General features: G+C 31.6%; 2 protein-coding genes across 2 annotated transcripts; one reads left to right on the top strand and one right to left on the bottom strand.

Moving 5' to 3' along the window:
* Nucleotides 1-750: 750 nt before the first annotated feature.
* LOC139491545 (uncharacterized) lies at nucleotides 751-15707 on the top strand. Its single transcript, XM_071279294.1, has 5 exons — nucleotides 751-877; nucleotides 9024-10711; nucleotides 11971-12168; nucleotides 13372-13533; nucleotides 14261-15707. Exons 2-5 carry the CDS (start codon nucleotides 9050-9052, stop codon nucleotides 14852-14854), a joined length of 2616 nt encoding a protein of 871 aa, XP_071135395.1. The 5' UTR covers nucleotides 751-877; nucleotides 9024-9049; the 3' UTR covers nucleotides 14855-15707.
* LOC139492506 (uncharacterized) lies at nucleotides 3173-5804 on the bottom strand. The gene is made up of 4 exons (XM_071280677.1): nucleotides 5462-5804; nucleotides 4409-4590; nucleotides 3814-3972; nucleotides 3173-3359 (listed from the first exon to the last, which is right to left on the bottom strand). Exons 1-4 carry the CDS (start codon nucleotides 5765-5767, stop codon nucleotides 3287-3289), a joined length of 720 nt encoding a protein of 239 aa, XP_071136778.1. The 5' UTR covers nucleotides 5768-5804; the 3' UTR covers nucleotides 3173-3286.
* Nucleotides 15708-20629: the final 4922 nt, after the last annotated feature.

Genomic DNA, 20629 nt, shown 5'->3' with positions numbered 1-20629 from the left:
AACTATTTGCTACAGTCTTTTCAAAAGTTGTGGCAGTTGTATAATGTTAGTCCCAACCTTTTAAACGTTGGGACAGTTGAAATTTGTTTGTCTCAACTTTTCAGAAGTTGATTCAGTCAATATATGTTTGTTACAACGTTTTAAGAATTTTGACAGTTGTAAAGTGTTTGTTACAACGTTTTTAGAGTTTGCACAGTTCTAAAATGTTTGTAACAACTTTTTAGAGGTTGTAACAGTCATAAAATGTTTATTACAGCGTGTTAAAGGTTGTCACAGTCGTTAAATGTTTCAAACAAACATTTTAAAGGTTGTCACAGTCGGGAAATGTTTAAAACAAACCTTTTAACGGTTGTCACAGTCCGTACTTGTTAAAACAAATATTTTAGCGTTTTAAACGTTTGAAGTTATTTAGTCTCATTATATACACTATTTGGTTCAGCTATGAAATGGTCCATAATTAATGTTATTATGAATTATTGTATTATAATTTTATTTTTCCGTTTTTTGCCATGACATATCCAACTTAAAATATATTCCGTCTTTGTTTTATTCGAATTCTGTGCTGTAGACTATGTCAAAGTTCTTGTTTCATCATACCAGAAGCTTCCGATAAAATATTAGGAATAGAATTTTACAACAATGCAGGAGAGATTAAGAACTTATTATATTTGAAAAAAATGATGACATCTAAAACGGAAATAATTCTTCACCGTAAACGATTTATTTGACTTTAATTACAGTAACTTAACTATTGTCGGTCGGTCGGCTTGCCGCCGCATGTGCATCTACACATAATATTATGATCAATTATGGCATTGTTCGCGGGCAGATACATATCATAGAACCAAAATTTAAGCTGAGCCGGGAATTGTATTTGGTAAGTATAATTAAACGATATGTATACCCAACAGGCTATCATTTTACATTTACGAGTTTATTCGGAACCAGGATTGAGGGGGGATATGACCTTTATCGGGACTCCGGGATCGGGTGTTTTTAAGCTCGGGATTTCGGGATTGACCCTTTCGGGATCCGGGAATCCTTTTTTTCTGATTTCGGGACGTCGGGATTTACTTTATTTAAATTCGGGACCTCGGGATTTCGTTTTTTTAAGTCCGGGATTTCGGGATCAGGACCCCTCCTATCCCCCCTCAGGATTTGAACTGTTTTTGTGCACATATATTTCTTAAAACAGTATTCATCAATCACAGTTCTAAAAGGCGCACTCCTGCATAATAGCATGTAACTAGGCAGCCCATGGAGGGGACTTCTTTGAGGAAAATGCATTATTTATCCCCCCTCCCCCCATTTACCCCCTTCATGTCAGCGCATAGTCCAAATAATTATGACGTCTGGCAAGGCGATTTTAATTTTTTTCTCGCGTCCCAGAAAAAAAATAAAATAGCCTTGCCAAACGTCATAATTATTTGGACTAGTCAGCACACAGCACAATATTTTTATGTTCTGTTTTTCAAGAAATACTATCCATATATCTCATTGGTTTTTTTTCTATAAAGTTTTCAATATGACGTCACAATTTCCATTGACAATACATGCATAGTACTAATTCATATGAAGTACGAAAACATATGATTTGACCATATATATACATGTACAGTACAATTGAAAATAGGAAAATCACCTATTTATCCCCCCATGTGCTGATATGGCGATAAATAATATGAAATGACCGTTAGTCACTTCATCATGTTTAAGTGCACTCCTGACTTTCATGTGCAGTCAAATTAATTATTGACCCCATATTTTAACTAAAGGAAGTCTTGCACACTCAACATGCTCAAAAGTAATGATCACAATCATATGAGGGTCTGGGCTGGGTTAACTGGATAGAGAATAATATGACATAATTAAAAGTGCAGAATAAATGACAAAGAGGAACATTTGCTAAAAACTGAAGAAAAGACAATAACTGTGTGATAAAGCATAGGCCAATCCTGGGGGCCCCAACCCCCTAGCTCTTTCGTGGGAAAATTTGGTTGATTACATAGGGAATCATTGAAGCATAACCGGAGTGCCCCCTAAGGCAAAGTTATAGATCCGCCACTATAAAGTCTTAAGTAAAGAGACTAATGGACAAAATTTATGAAAAAAAGGAAGACGCTGAAAAAGTGAAAATCTGAACAATAAATGTTTGTCCTCAAAACGTTTGTAGTTATGCCAGTAAACAATCCTGTGTGACATACATAATGAAAGAAAGATGCTTGTGTGCTTGCACGTGCAACATATTTTACATACATGTGTAGATTGTTCCCTCTAAGTCAAATTTCAAAGGACTTTTTGTTAGTTTTGTTTTTGGACTGTAGTCTTTTGCATTTATACCTAACATCTCCTTTTATTCATATTTCAATATTGACATGTATGGTCCACCACAACAAGAAATATGTGAATTTTTATATATATATACATGTACAAAATGTAGCTATAAGATGTAAGTGGTGGTCATTTTATTATAGTTATATATACTTCTACATGTATTATTGGTTACTTTTTTTGTTTGGTTGATGTACAAGTATTATTGACATGATTGATATACTGTAATGTTCATTCACTTCTGTCAGGTCAGCATTACATGTCAGGTCAATGTTTTATTTTAACTCTGCATATTTAAGTAAAAACAAACACAAATAAGTATCTCAATAAGCATCACTCTTTATGAATGATAGTAAAGTATTATGAGAAGTTTAGAATAAATAAATTTGTATTAAAAGTTAAATAAATTGTAACATGATATAGAATTAGAAAATAATCAATATAATACTGAGCAAGAAATCATCACATACAGACAAAAAAGCCAGTCAAGGTTGTTAATCACTTCCTTCATCACCATACAGACACGAAATTTGAATAGGTAATAAACTGCAGGATTTTTTTAAAGGTAATAATCTGGAATTCTTATATGCACCCTTAGGTATTAAAGGATTATAACACTACAGTTTATTGCCTTGAGGGTTGAAAATGAAACCATCAGGGGTATTGCGAAACAAGATGATTGTATAATGCTGTAAAGGCACACAAAACTCCTGAACCACACTATAATTATACAATAAAATCATAAAGTCATCATTGATCATAGTTTAATTTGACATCACATGCTTAATGTATATGACATGAAATATATAATATATATACTTTCTTCAAATTAACCACAGGTTCATAAATAAATAAAAAGAAAAACAAATTTGATGAATTTCACCATAAGATACATGAATATTTTTTCTATCATAAATAAAAGCACACAATAAATAAAACTTATTTTAAGCAATGTTTATACTGTTGCCTTGTCTTGCTGGTTCTTTTGGAGGCAGATCAGAAGGATGTCATCATCTGAATCTAAGTCACTGAAAGTAAATTGAAAATAATTAGTTACAATTAATAAAATTACAGAATTACAAAGTTTAATCACCCTTGTATCATGCGTCTATATTTGACTACATACATGTAATTGCAAATATTTTCTTTATACAGTGTATTTGGATTAAAAAACTTGATGCTTCTCATCAGAACCTTTTTTGTTGTTACATTATCATATTTGGTATGCATTGTTTACTATAATTTTCATTTCACTTTAGGTCATTGGAAATTAAAAAAAATCTTTAAATTGTTTATTTTTAAATTACCATGAAAATTAAAAAATACTATTCTATTGAGTTCTGTCATTCTCATTTAATATGATGTCATTGTATTAATATTTGTGGATTTTTTGGCTAAACATTTAAATAAAAACAATTAATGATATTAGTCAAATTTGTATTAGAATAAGTGATCATAAGTGTGATGCAGTCTTAAATATACCTTTGGCTTGGTTGGACAGTTGGAGGTGTAAGTGGCACAGAAGGGCCTGCCACTGGACTTGCTGGTTGTGGACTGTCAGCTCTGGGTTCTGGAACAATATCTGCTATTACTGGCACATCAGGTCTTACTTCATTGTGTACTTCCTGCTTTTTGAGTTTTCTGAAAAACAATGATAGAAATATATTGCTTACTGCTTTTTTTATGACATTGTTTAATAAAAACGGTTTTTAAACTCACCATCAGTACTATTTTTAATTATTAAAACAATTCACTGTAAACATGGTAAATAGACAAAATATTGAGTGGACAGCCGTGCAAGAGGCAATAATATACATGATATATACAGCACTTCTCAAACAAATGACAGATGATATTAATCTAAGTTGATTATATATGTATATGATATAAACACATGTTTGTTATAATTAAAACTATTTAAGTAAGATGTTCTTATGTAAAACATGTGTTGTTGGCTTGCTGTCTCTGAAATTGATGTTTACTACACAGCTTTTGAACTTAAATAAAATTTGAAATTTGCAATCCCTTTCATCAGAAGTAAAATTTGCATTACTATGGCATTAAAAAGTAAACTTACCTTTTGACTGAGAACTTTTTCCATCTAATGGCCTTTGCAACACGTTGACACACTTTATCTCTGTTTTCTGTGGAGAACTCCAGGCCAGGAAAAGAAGTCAGGACCTCAATAACTGCTTTGCCAAAAAACAGATTCTTTTTGCTGGTTAACTCATACTTGCTAATAACATCACTGATTTTTCTCTACAAAAGAAAAAAAATGATGAAATGTTGAATTTCAAACAAAAATAAATTAGGAAACATCACAAGATTATACAGTGTTTATTGTGATTATCAAATTGTAACTTGCATTTAGCATGTTCAGGGATAGCATTTCAAAAAATATTTGAGTTTTAAACAATATCATGAATAATGGTATTTGTTCTTTTAAAAACTTTTAATGCATGGAAATTTTTATAATATATACAAACTAATTATATATGAGGATGGTGAATTATACTAAATTTAAGCTGGTTGTCAATTAAAAATTTAACATGATTTAATGGGTAGGTTGTAAGGTAACAACAGTCAATAATGCATGTAAATTGAAATATTAAATAAAATAAAATAAATAAAAATAAAATAAATAATTAATTTATTATAGTGTAACATATTTGATCAGACAATATATATATATATACAACAACTTATAATACAAACAGAGATCAAATATCAAGCCTTATAATAGACTTTTTAAACATGTTTAAAGTAAAGATCTATACATGGGACCAATGTATATAGTTTCCATTAATGCTGAATTCATTTTTAAAGTGATTAACATGAAATAGAATAATATAGGGGAAAGAATGTCTCCTTGCATTAAGCCAAAACATTTATAAAGTATTAAGAATTAAATGCATCAAATCTTAACTGTACTTTTATGAATATTACCATTTAAGTTAATGTGACACTACACTAACATTCTTTCTCTTATATATATATATATATATATTCATTATTCAATGACACTTAAACAAATTATAGATGGTTTATTTAGATAGGACAAATAAATTCATTTTTAACTTTTTTTTTACATTCTGAAGGGATACTGTTTATAAAGTAAAATCTGTCTTACTTGTACAAGGGTATGGTGAAATGTTCCTCTTTTGAAGTAAACCTTGTTGTCTGATGGCTTTTGAGTTAGGAAGTCCACACCTTCTGTCTGGGATGATGCATCTGACTTTAAGGTATTTGCTTGACGAACACAAGGTGTACCTCTCTGTGAGTTCTTGCAGCACTCACAGGAACAGTCTTTAACTGGGCACTCCATTGAGGTATTTGGTCTGGTGTAAGCTGGTTGATAACTATTTGGCATCACAAACTGGTTAGGGGTCCACATACCCTGCTGATTGCTCATGTTGGTGGTGAAAGTGGTGTTCATAGTAAAATTTGGTAGTTGAATATGTATTTTTCTAAAGTATTTTATTTTTATTTCAATTTGTTTTTGAAACTATTTTGAGTAAATTAATTAAAATTGAATCAGGAAGCCTCATTCAAGTTAATGATCAGTTACAAATTATATGATTGGTGGTCCAATCAAATTAGATTAACATTAACCAATCAGAATTATGCATATTTCAAATGTATTGTTTTAAATTTTGAAGTGTTAGTATGTGATTAGTGTGATTGAAACCATAAAGTGTAATTTGAGTTGATTTTGTTTAATTAAGAATTTGAAAAGAAATAATAAGTGATGTAGACAATATGTGATGATAAAAGTGTGATGTTTAGACAGTACTTTATAATTTGTGTTGTTGTATCAACTTTGTCTTTGATGATGGACTTTGAAAAAGAAAACAGTGGTGAGTAAATTCCTTTGATATTTTATTTGCTAATCAGATCATCTACATTGATGCCTGTCATTGGTAATAATAAGCATCCTTATTATATCTTGTATTGTTTTGATTTCTTTTATAATCCCTTAATACTTTTAATGAAAGAAATAAGGTATTAAATGAGGTTGTATGATCACTAGATGATGCCTCATTTTCAAAATTTGTGTATGTTGTGATGGGGATTTCCAAGATGGCTGACAAGTCAATATTATTTATAAAAGTTTTGTCTTATTTTAATGTCTAATTAATTAGAACTCTGAGTCAGTCAACCCCAGTTTAATCATTAATGTCAGTGATGTAGCTGTTATAAACAAATGTGTACTTAATAAAAAGAAAAAAATATATAAACTGAATCATTGATATGTTCATGCAAAGATTTATTTATATAAAGTCTATACAGTGATACATGTACATGCATAATTTATAAAGACAGATTAATTAAACAGGAAATAAATTACAACCACAAGAGAAACTGGGCTCATGCAACTTCACATTATTCATGTTATTGCAGCATGTACATGTACTTTATGTTTTTTTTTTTAATTTTTGCATGTCCTGATGGGAAAGAAAAGCAGATTTAATTTATGGTGAAAAAAAAATGTTAAATTTCCCATTAGTTCACAACAATGAGACATACACAAATTGTCATAGATACAAATGCTGACATATTTTTGTCTGTCCCTTAGTGGACTTCAAACTCACACCTTTGACACACTACAACACCAATTGCTTAGCTTCATAACAAGGGCTTTAGACCAGTTGACCACATCTTCTGTATTGAGATATTACAGTACTTCACTTCAATAGTGGTACTGTTACATTTTTTGTACATGTACGGACATTCATCAAAGGCGACTCTTAAGACATGTGTTTTTGACGTGTGTAGATGTTTAATATTATTATTTATACTGAAATTTTTCATGTTTTTTTTATAGCAAGAAATCAGTTCATGTACAGTGTTCTTGTGAAAATTCCTTTTATTTTCAAAAGTCATTAACTTAGAGGTGCAGTGAATCTTTTAATATTCATCCCAAAAATTAAATGTAGTATGTCTATCAAAAATCAAGAAATTAATAGTCATGTAATAAGATGGTACACTAAATTATTTATGTATTGCAAAAAAGGGCCAATCAATTCTTTTTATTCATATAAATAGAACAACTTTGTTGCAGTGAGCTTGTGAATTTGAGTAAAAATCACTTTATGATCTACTTGATTCCTAACCAACACTTATTATTTTGGTATAAAATTCGACATCACCTTCAGTAGGTCTTGCTTTAACTTTGTTAACATAGTTATTTATATATGTATACACAAAAAATACTTCAAGAAGTGGAGGAACTGCCTCCCTGACTCACTGCAACAACGTATGATCTATTAACTTATCAGAAAATTATATACTATCATGCATGTTATTCAATCCATCTTGTATGGGAAAGGATTTGTATAGGCACTGCCTTTTGTCCAATCCCTTTGTTTAAATGTACATTTGATATTTGAACAATAAAATATTTTGAATTGAATTGAAATCAAAGATTTGTATTTACTATACAAATCTTTGAATGTAGGGAGAATAAACTTGTAAGCATTTGGTTTATATGTTTTGTATATACATGTACTCTGTTAAAAATGTAAAACAATATATGTCTTAGTTAAGAAAAGAAAACAACTTTGAAACAAAAAATTGCAAAGTCCCATTTATCATGTTTCTAAGTTAAATTTATAATTATGATAAAATGAAGATGCAGCATAATTGTCAATAAGACAACTATTCACCAAAGTTGGAATGAGAAGGATGAAGGCAATTACATGTATCTAGTCTGCACGGTTATAACCACTAGTCCGATGCCCCAGATTAGTAAAATTTCATTTGGACTACACAGCTACTTTTGCATAGGTACTATTTCTGTACTAAAAACATGCAGTACTGGACATTTACTTTTTATATTAAGTACTATTTCTTTACTTTAAAACTATTGTAATATTTAGGTACTTGTATTTTACAGTACTTGATTTGATCACAGTGGTTTTCTGTTATAACTGTTATCAAAACATGGGTGTACAGTGTACTACATGTATACATTGTATAAATATATACAAGGCACATGATTGTCAAACTACTGATGAACTGTTTTATATCTATAGTTTAGTGTACTTAAAGACAATAATATTAATGTCACAAGAACTTGTATACACTAATTTAAGTTAGCCAAAAAAATATAATATATTGCCCCTTGTTTCATGTATCACAGTTTTTAGATTGATAAGTATCCATGCAAAGACAAATAAAAAAAACATGTTTCTTTTTCTCTATATAACACTTCAACTGTTATAGACCCTCTTTTAGGTTTCTGTACGTTAAGATCTCTAATGAAATTTTACAAGAATGTTCAAAATCAAAAACAAGCACAAGCATTATGGCTCTCACTGAAATTTTACCATAAACATAGACATTAACAACTATAGGTCACGGTACGTCCTCCAACAATGAGCAAAGCACAGGTTGTTTGTCATAGAATAAATGAAAACATGTCGCAATTGAAATGAATATAGACAGTAACACAACACAACAACATATTAAAAAAAAACTGGGTTTGCAAATATGCCAACAGGAAAAAGGACTATAGCAAGTGTAGATAATGTGCTAATGGGACATACATTTATAAATTTTATTTAGTACAAATGAATGAATCAACATGTATTTAAAGTATGAAACATGTTCGTCTGTTCTGATAATCAGACCATGAATATTCACATATTTTTTAGGTTGACTATTCCTGATAAATATTGTTTTTCTTTCAGGTTCATGTTACAAGCAGTGCTTTTGTATGTTATGCAGAGGATCAAATGTCAATATAAAGACTTACCACGCACACAAGCAGAAGGTTTTTAAGTTTGATGAAAGCCAGATCATACCAGACATATTATTTGATGAAAATCTCCATCTCAAGGAAAACTTTAGCCAGAAATTATATGCAAGTTCCAGTGTTACATTACTAGAGGCAGTATTTCAGCATTTTCATGTATTTTCAACAAACAATGGAATGTCGAAGTCAGCTATGTCAAATGCTCTCCAGACAGAGAAGTCTCATTTGCCACAACCCAATTCTTTGCCTCCAACATTTAAAGAAGCTAAAAGCTTGATAAAGCCATTATTAATGCCGCTACAAAAGTATGATGCCTGCATTAATGACTGCATTTTGTTCAGGTCGTGTGACAATGGAAATTATAGTGACTTAGCTTCTTGTCCTATCTGTCAAGAACCACGCAAAGTAAAAAATTCCAGTCAGAAAGTTTTTCATTATATGCCAATTGCACCGAGACTAAACAGATGGTTTGGTACGTCAAATCTGTGTAAACTTCTTTACGCGAATAAAGTGTATTCAAATGGAAAGTTATGTGACTTTACAGATAGCAATGTCTACAAAAACTGGTATACAGACCAAGGTGTATTTGGTGATCATGAGGAACAACAAACTGTACCACTAGCACTCTTTACAGATGGGGTGAACCCAAATAAACATTTATCAACACAAAAGTCTATGTGGCCACTCTTGTTAACATGGATAAACTTGCCTGTTCAAATCCGTCAACTTCTTGGTCCAATGCTTTTAGTAGGAATAATACCAAGTGGTAGAAATGGTTCTGAACCAAAGTCACTGGAACCTTACATAGATTTGCTGGTTGATGAAATACTTAAATTATCAGAATTCCCTACATACAACAGCTACCGAAAAGCACCAGTAAAAGTGAAAGTTGCCCTTTTGCAATTTTTATGTGACATTCCTGCGTATTCAAAACTGTTACATATAAGTGGGCATAGTGGTTTGAGATCATGTGGCTATTGCAAGGAAACTGGTATTTATTGCAAACATCTAAGTAAGACTATTCATTTGTCAAATAGACAGTTTCTTCCTGAAAACCATCCTTTGCGTAGTAGTAACCGCTTCTCAAATGGATCAGTGGAACTGAAACAGCAGCCAGTCACATACACCAATGAAGAAGAACGTCATTTGAGAGAAATATTTGACAATAAACCAAACCGAAATCAACAGAATAATTTTCAGAAGGCGACTGGACTGAAAGGAAAGTACAGTATTATGAAGTTACCCTATCATGACAGAAACCAGCAGATGCAACCAGACGGAATGCATACCATAGCAGATTTCATAAGCCATGTTATGGACCTGCTGGTTGGGAAATCTGACACCAAAAAAGTGCGTCTCTGTGAAAAACATCACCAGCGGTTTCCACAGACATGGCCACAAGAGACAGCAGCTGAGCAGGTTGCAATTGAACCACCATCAAAGAAAAGAAAAACTATGAGTAGTGAGACTCTTCCACCAGCACCCTGGACTCTATCAACTGATTCTGTGAAGGAAGCAGACAGACGTGCAACAGCAATCAAATATCCAGCTGGTGTAGAAATCTCTCCAGGGCTCCATTTTACAAAACCATGGACATTACGGACTATGAATTCAAAATTACAGGTATGTACAGATTAAAAATAAATGTTATGTTAAATTTGATCTCATATAACAGTCATGGGTACTGCTTGTACAAGTTATTTTTATTTACTTCGAGAAGTAAAAAAAAATATATACACATAAGTAAATAAATAATATTTGAATAATCTCCCCTTATTTTTTTCAAAAACTTACAAGTATAAGTAAATTTTTCTTGCAATCCCACAAAATTCTTCAAGTTTTGAGATGTAAAATCATGCCTTTAATGACTTTTCCCAGGTTTGTCCCCTTTTTGTTTTTATTAAAGTTCAATGTTTCATCTCATTAGTTCAACAAAGAAACAGATTGTCAAAGATCTTAAGTATCCCAAGGCCATCAAAAGTTGCTCCTTGGGGGGGGGAGGGGGGGGGGGGGCTTGTAAATGAGCAGTGTTCTGACGATAACCGACAAATGGGATTTTCATTGTCCATGAAATTACACATAAATGATTAGTAAAGACATCTGTAAAAGGGCAGATAATTTAAAATTCTATTTGAGCAAAGAAATCATAAGAATTCAATAAAAGAAGATAAGATTACTTTTTTACTTCCACAAGTAAAAAATCTGAATGTCTAAGGGACATAGCTCAGCCAATATTTGTTTTACCTATACAAGTAAATAAAATTCACTTGTATAAGTATCCTACAAATTTACTTATATTTATAAGTAAATTAATATTGCTTCTTCAAGTAATTAAAAATAACTTTAACAAGTAGTACATGTACCCCTGATTGTATAAATATTTATTTAACATATTTTAATAGACCAGTCGTGTCATCATACATTGTACATATTCTGAAACTATGGAAATATGGTCATGATGGTAGCATTGCCAATGAGACAACTACATGTATACACAAATTTTCTAAAGTTTAAATAACGTTGATGTCAATAAAATTTAGGCAACCAAATGGTCATCAACAATGAGTAAAACAAAATACTGTATACTTGTATAGACATGATGAAATCGAAAAATATGAAACTATTAATTAAAACAAAAACAAAATAACAAACAAAAGACATTACCTTTGGCTACACACCCAATGAAATTGGCTGTAAATTATAAAAGGTTTTTGATCTTGGGACATGTATCTTATATTTGCATCTTATTTTGGATTTTTATGTTGCTACTTCTAATATAAATACTAGTATATTCAAATACAACCTGACACTATGCATTACATGTTAACATGGTAAAGAATTTTTGAAGCAAATTTGTAATCACTATTATTTTTTAATTGCAGTTTGTTAAAACGGGCGCATTGCAATGGTGCATAAAGGGACTTCTGCCTAAGAGACAGGAAACAACCTTATTTACTGTATTGGAAGTAATTGTCAGAATGACTCAGCAAGAGTTCGAGATATCCGAGATCAAACAACTTCAGGATGATACCCATGCAGCCTTAGCCTTATTAGAAAGAGATTTCCCTCTTAGCCTGCAGGTAAGCATTTTTATTCCCCTCCTGCGATAGCAGAGGAACCTAATGTTTTCTGATCTGTGGGTCCCTCCGTCCCTTCAACCCGCTTCAGGTTAAAGTATTTGGTCAAGGTATTTTTTTATTAAGTTAAAGTCCAATCAACTTCAAAATTTAGTACACATGTTCCTTATGATATGATTTTTCTAATTTTAATGCCAAATTAGACTTTTGACCCCAATTTCTTGGACCACTGAACATAGCAAATGATAGTGCAAGCTTCAGGATACATTTTTTGGTCAAAGTAGGTTTTGATGTAGTTGAAGTCTAATCAACTTGAAACTTTCTGCACATGTTCTTACCCCAATTTCACGGTCCACTGAACATTGAAAATGATAGTGCGATCGGCCATCTGTGGACTGAGGACACATTCTTGTAATAAACATGATAAAATAAGGTATTATGTGAAATTAATGATACTCGTGTTATTAATAAACATACATATTCCATCATTGTTTTTTTTTACTGTATTTGCACGTTTTATGTTTAAAGAATATTCATAAATAGAAAAATCAACCACTCAGTTCAACAATATTCCAATATCAAGCCAAAATAAAAGCAATGAAAAGCTGACTTTTCCAAACTTGACACTATCATAATGCAACAGGCGACAGGTACTTAGTTTTGTGATCATTTTTTCAAAATGATTATCTAGACATGCTATATATATATATACAAAAAAGAAGGTGTGGTATGATTGCAAATGAGACAATTCTGCACAAGAGTCAAAATGACACAGAAATTAAAAACTATAGGCTAGTGCTAGAATGACAAAAGGAATATACTTAACACATTGTGACATATTTCATGTATTTACATGATAAAGAAATATATAAATATTTGAATATTTCTTATCATTCAATGTACTACCGTTTACAAAGAAATGTAATACATGATTGACGGATGAATATCTTCATATTGTATCTAGTTGTGAATAGTATGTCTGAGCAACATAAATTTCAATTTAACGTTACATAACATTGACTTAACTGCCTTAGTATATTGTAAGGTTTTCAATACAAAAGCACATGATATTTTTTTATTGCAACACCGTTACATAAGTATTGAAAGTCAGTTTTGGGTAGAGGGAACTATATTGTGGATGTGAATCATTATCATAATTATGGTGTGGGAAAATAATAATCCTGTAATAAACATTTACTCTTTCAGAATCTGGTTACACACCTTTTGCATCATATAGTGGATGGAATAGCAGAAAATGGACCACTTTATGGGAGATGGTTATTTCCATATGAAAGGGCAAATGGTTGGATGTCGAGACAAGGATTAAAGAAAGGAGGCGAAGAGGCTACCATAATGGAAACATATGTGGTAATTGCAATTTTTCTCGTCTGTGTAGTTTTCAAAATTATTTTTCTTATTTGAAAATGTAAAAATAAAAGTTCTTGGTTATTGCTTGTATCTGTAGTTTAAATATAAAGTGATGTGGTATGATTGTTTATGAGACAACTTTACACCTGAGTTCGAAGGATGTAGATGTGGATATAAGCAAAAAATCAATAATATTTTTAATGCAATCATTAAACTTTCTCAATATTTTCAAGTTAGTGTAGGTAAACAAATTGTCTCTTATATGTTTAAGGAGTTGTCTTTCTTTGTATAGTTTTTTGAATTTATTAATAATGCATTTAAAAAGTATTTCTTTTAAGGAAGGAATCATTGTATGAATTTCCCTTCCTTAACAGAAACAGGCCAAAAAAATGAAGATTTTATACATGTTGGAACAACAATTTATATATGATGAAAGGGCTGCTGATGATTGTTGGAAAAAAGTGCTTTCACATTTAATACATTTCAATTATTACTGACATTGAACATAACTGAATAACTTTAAATAAAAGACCCTTGAATTAAGTTCACAATATATATCTGTCAGTAGATTTTAATTTTATTGTTTGTTGTTTATATTTTTAAATTTGTCAGGGATTAATTTTTGCTTATTATTGAATTTAATATTACTTAATTCATAACCTCCTTTTTGTTTGTAGATCAAATTTACAGTACAATCTGGTACAAACTGTTTCTTTATATTTTACAGATTTATGATTGGTGTGTGTACATGATGCTGAGTCAGAAAATGATGCCAGCAACCAGTAACACAAATTCTATCTCAAATGCTGCAGCTTTTGTTCGTGAAAAGATGAGTAATGCCATATCCACAGATTCTGTTTTTACAAGCATTGGCAGAGTTGAAGAATTTCAGATTCCATGTTATTTACAAGAACAAATGAAGAATTTCGACAATACTATAAGTTCCTCAATGCCATCCTTTGCCAAAAAAATTCATTCACTGGTAGTTAGTAACAAATCAACATTACACCATAATGTGCGATATAATGGCGTTTCATCTCAAATGAACAAGAGGGACTCATCATTTGTGTCATTTTTAAACAAACAGAACAAAGTTTGCATTGGAAGGATTGCATTCCTAATAGAACATAATTTCCCCAGTGAACAAACTCGTTATTGGGCAGTTGTACATTGTTTACAAAATTGTTCATTGGAAAGTGGACTTTGGAAAGGTCAAGGATTCTCTGCTTCAGAATTTATTATTCCATTGCACACTCTCAGCGACCCACTAGTTACATCTGAATTAAATGGATACATCTATGTACTAAATTTGAAGTCCTAAAATTGAAGAATGGATACTTGACTTGCTTGATGACATTGTGCCAAGCCGAATTCTTTATTGTATATTAACTGTGAATACTCTTTATAGAAAAGTACAAATAGCCTGTCTGTTGACTAACATTGAACTCACTTATAATTGTGTTGACTGTGATATCAAATTAATGCATTGACTTTTTCCTTAATTTAATTTTTGTATATATATATCATCATGATCATGTGTATATTTCATAGAATATGTTTCAATCTTTTTAAAAATAAAAAAAAGATTTCAATTTGTATATTTTGTAGGCTCTTGAATAGATTGTTACAATATATTTTTATATAAATTGTAAGATTTTTGTGAAAAAAATGTGTAAAGGATTATTTTTCCTTAAAACAGGTTTATAAAGATAAAAGGGAGATTACCCATAAATATTGATCCAGATTGCATTTGTCTGTGAATAACATAAATATGGTGGTTAATAAAACATAAATTTTCAATTTCCTTCAAAATAATCCCAACAGTCAAGGTTTGCAAAATTTAATTTTGTGTCTATCTATTGTGAAACAAATTTAAAAAAACATATTGCATTGAGGAGCATAAAGTTTATTTTGGAGATTGTAAAGTAAAAACAAAACTGCTGCATGTGCATTATTGAAGTTGAACTTTTGGCTTTTTATCTTCTTTCCTTCTTTTCTGTCTTATGCCGGATTTATCATGTTTATAGTCAGGGATTATTCATTGTAATTAATGTTGATAATTACCAAGATTGTGTTTGTATGTACAAAATGTTTATATTGAATATGTATTTATTCTTCACCTATACATGGAATAGTTGATTGTAAAATTGACAACAATTAAAATATGTGAAAGACTTGGTTTAATTTAATGGAAGAAAGTTCCCTTTATAAGGAGATGTGGTATGATATCCGATGAAATAACTATTGAAACGATCTATGGTAGCAACTATGAGACACCTGATGGCCTTAAACAATGAGCAAAACTTGAAAAATGTAAAATCATTCAAATTAGAAAACCAACATTCAAATTTACGTACACAACAAAACCAATAATCATGATATAGCAACTACTGCATATACAGAAAGAAAAAAGGGGGGGAATTGTACGCACCTGACACTCCCGTTATATGGATAGTGTCCATGTGTAAAATCAAGAACTAACAAAAAAAATATGAAAAAATGTATGAAGACGCAAAGTACAGATCTGAAAGTACTCACAGTACGGAAGGTTCAAATCATTTATCAATTTAAAAATATTTTTTTCATTACAAATCATCCATAACTCAACCGAGGCATTTAGTGAATAAACATTCTAGGAAGAAGTCATTGTGTTTAATTACAAAAACAAAACCTAATTAAATTATATGCAGTTCTTTGGAAATACAATCTTGGAAAATGTAATCTGTTTTGATTTTAACATTTTCTAGTAGGCAGCAGAAGAGTTATTTGTCTTCAATGTTTTTTTTTTAAGGTTGCACATTAGTTTTAGTAGAGTATACTCATGTCTCACTCTATTAAAAAATAAACAACTTGTATACAAGGCTTGTAGTGTTGTTGTTTGTTTAGGTGTTACATATGTTTTTGGTTCATTTTTTGTCGAGCCTGCAACTTTTGTTGCAGAAAGCTCGACATAGGGATAGTGATCCGGCGGCGGGGGCGGCGGTGTTAGCTCACTTCTTAAAAGCTTTATATTTTGGAAGGTAGAAGACCTGGATGCTTCATACTTTGTATATAGATGCATCATGTTACGAACTTTCTGTCAGTCACATGTCCATTGTCCTTGACCTCATTTTCATGGTTCAGTGACTACTTGAAAAAAAAGTTAGGATTTTTTGTAATGTAAATTTCTCTCGTATTATAAGTAATTGGATGACTATATTTGGTATGTGCGTACCTTGCAAGGTCCTCATGTCTGTCAGACAGTTTTCACTTGACCTCGACCTCATTTCATGGATCAGTGAACAAGGTTAAGTTTTGGTGGTCAAGTCCATATCTCAGATACTAGAAGCAATAGGTCTAGTATATTCGGTGTATGGAAGAACTGTTAGGTGTACATGTCCAACTGGCAGGTGTCATCTGACCTTGACCTCATTTTCATGGTTCATTGGTTATAGTTAAGTTTTTGTGTTTTGGTCTGTTTTTCTCATACTATATGCAATAGGTCTACTATAATTGGTGTATGGAATGATTGAAAGGTGTACATGTCTAGCTGACAGGTGTCATCTGACCTTGACCTCATTTTCATGGTTCAGTGGTTATAGTTAAGTTTTTGTGTTTTGGTCTGTTTTTCTCATACTATATGCAATAGGTCTACTATAATTGGTGTATGGAATGATTGAAAGGTGTACATGTCTAGCTGACAGGTGTCATCTGTTCTTGACCTCATTTTCATGGTTCAGTGGTCAAAGTTAAGTTTTTTAGTTTTGGTCTATTTTTTTAATACTTTATGCATTAGGTCAACTATATTTGGTGTATGGACATATTTTATGATTTATATGTCGGTTACGCAGGTTTAATTTGAACTTGACCTCATTTTCACGGTCCATTGCTAAGTTTTAAGTGTTTGTGTTTTGGTCTCTTTTTCTTTATTTATAAACAATAAGTCATATATTTTTGTAATATTAAATAATTGTTAGCTGTACATGTCTGCCTGGCATGGTTCATCTGACCTTGACCTCATTTCAACTGTTCATTCATCAATGTTTCATTTTCTTGGTTAATGTTGAGTTTATGTGACAGTTGTAATAAAGCTTTATAATTTAGGTCTATCAAGATAGTATCAAGAATTAGAAAAGAAGGCGAGACATTTCAGTGTGTGCACTCTTGTTAAAAATATAAATAAAGCTGTTAGTTTTCTCGTTTAATTGTTTAACATTGTCATTTAGGGGCCTTTTATAGCTGACTATGCAGCATGGGTTTGTTCATTGTTGAAGACCTTAGAGATACCTATAATTGTTAGATTCTGTGTCATTTTGGTCTCTTGTTGGCAATCATACCAAATCTTTTTATAAGGCTTGTAACAGGTTTATTCTGATTTGCTGTATTCAAATCCATAGCACATGAAGGGGAAAGACTTCAAACTCATTATTCTTAAATTAACTGACAATGCCATGGCTAAATAGAAAGAAAAAAAACTAACAATAGAACACATTATTAACTAAAGAATAACCCCATCAATAACTGTGTGTGATCTCAGGTGCTGCTTAACTCTCTTGCTGCCGATCGTTTTTCAAGGTTGCATTTCATATGACGGAAAATATGACAGCTTGACGTCTAGGACGTAACATGCAAAACAGCGACGTCATTCAATATATGACTTCATGAAATAATGACTGTTACATTTCGGACCCATGGGAGAAAACATAACACTGTTCAAACTTCGGTCTTTAAATTGAAAGAGATACAGCATTGATGAGAATCTTGCACAAATTTAACCCTGGACATGCGTGTCCCTCCGGCACTGCTGGTGGACATATGTGTCCCTTCGACAGAAAGTGGGTTAAGGTTAAGCATATCTTGTGTTGCTCATGGTAGTTCCAAGAAGTAGTTTTTTTTCCCAATTAAATATCTTTGTACACGTTTTATCATGTTCATTCATAGAAATTGACAACGCAGACCTCACAGACGACCCCAAACACAACTATTTAAAAAACAAAGTATTTTAGTACCAATCTAATTCACACAGGAGAATATATAACTGCATAGGAACAGTACTCCTCTTCTTAAGGAGAAATATAAAGGAAACTTTCTAAAGTTAAACTGTACAAGTAAAAATAAAGATTTCGAAACTAGCATTCTGAGGATGTCCTATCGATCGTCGATGTCATTTCATATCAACAATTCAGTCTTTTAATTCCCCGTAATATTAATAACAGTGGTTGACAGCAGTATGCTGACAGTAAAAGAGTATTTAAATATATTTAAAGTCCATGCATCAGAACCAGAAAATTTACTTCGACAGGAAATACTTTAATCATTTTAATAAAAAAAGGCAAACTCCGTTTTAACTCTGTACAACATCTGTGATTTACATCTTCATTTTTTGACAGCATATATTGGTCAAATTGTTTTGACTGAAATAATTGGATTTGACAAATCATGAAATGTAACTCAGCAAATTAAATATTATTGAAGGACTATTTTCGTATTACCGTCTCAGGATTGTATATAAATGTTTAGACAAGTTACCTACTTTAATTGCCTGGTACCCAGTCAAGTAAGAGCAACTATTTTTTTCTCTTTAATTTCATATAATTTTGAACATTGCTGAGCGGGAATAGGACATGTATCGGGACTCCGGGATCGGATGTTCTTAAACTCGGGATTTCGAGATCCGGGGATTCTGTTTTTCGAATTTCGGGACCTCGGTGTTTCGTGTTTTTAACCCGGCCCGGGAGTTCGGGATTTCGGGATCAGGACCCCTACTATCCCCCCTCATTGCTGTTTCAAAAATGTTTATTATTTCTTGGCATATGATGCTAACATGAAACTGGTCTACAGTATGATAATTGCATGACTGTCATTTCATGAAAAAAAGCAATCGGGTATAATTTACTAAACACGTACCACAAAACTATCAAAAAAATATGAAATATCTATAACTTATCAGATTCGAAATTTAAACTTGACATTTAATTGAAAGCATACATGTATCTTAGCTGTTTAATATGATTCAACGCTCTTACACCTACGATTAATCGGTTCTATTAATTGAAATGTTTTCAAAAGTGGGGAAAATGTTAAATAACAGTAAGTTGGTTATTCGCAAATTTCGGGAAAATGTCAATTATAGGTGGGACTTTTTTTTCGAATGAATTATTGATTCATTTTAGCACTAACAGGGACTAATTTGAAATATATTTAATTATTGCATCTATCTAATTCTCGCTCAGAAATAGTTCGAAAGAGAGGCACTAGTTAAATGGGTACTATAAAATTAGCAAATAAATGAAACACACAAATAAATAAATAAATTAATTGATAAAATGCTGAATTGCAAACGTCCAGTGGCAAATGTTTCAATATAGTTAATCTTTACAAGCACTTAACATTAAAATTTGTTGTGATATATTTTGTTTATAAACTTCTTTAAATGTTGTGCCTGTTTTATGACCATTCCAGTCTTTCAAGGGCTGTCAAAGTCATTTTGTATTTGTCACAATTAATAAGAGATTTAACACTCTTTTTTAATGACTGTATCAACGTTTTTGAAAGTTTTAACAGTTATTAATTGACTGTTACAACGCTTTCATAGTTGTATCAGACGTATTATAACTGTGGCAACCTTTTTGGCGTTGAGACAGTTTCTTATTGACTGTAGCAACGATGTCCGCGTTGAGGCAGTTGTTAATTAACTGTTACAACTTTAAAAGGGTTGAAGCAGTCCTATTTTAGCTGTAACAACCTTTTCGGGGTTTAAACAGTCCCTTTATGACTGACGCAACGTGTAAAGAGTTGGGACAGTTAAAAAATAACTGTTACAACCTAAAAATAGTTGTATCAGTTATTTTTCAACTGTGTCAACCTTTTGAAGCGTTGTAACAGTCGATTTATGTTTGAGACAAACACTTTAAGAGTTGGGACAGTTAGAAAATAACTGACACAGTAGAATTTATCGACTGTTACAACTTTAACAGACATAAACAGTCGTAAAACAACTGTTACTGGTATGGACAGTTGTTTTTTCGTCCAGTAGTGATACAAGCAGGGCAACTGCTAAGGTTCCAATTTCAATAATTCAATATGCATTGTCATTGACTGAATGTAAAATAAGTCA

Source organism: Mytilus edulis, chromosome 10 (assembly GCF_963676685.1).
Source record: "Mytilus edulis chromosome 10, xbMytEdul2.2, whole genome shotgun sequence".
NCBI classification, from domain to species: Eukaryota; Metazoa; Mollusca; class Bivalvia; order Mytilida; family Mytilidae; genus Mytilus; species Mytilus edulis.
This window is presented reverse-complemented; position numbering and strand designations above follow the sequence as displayed.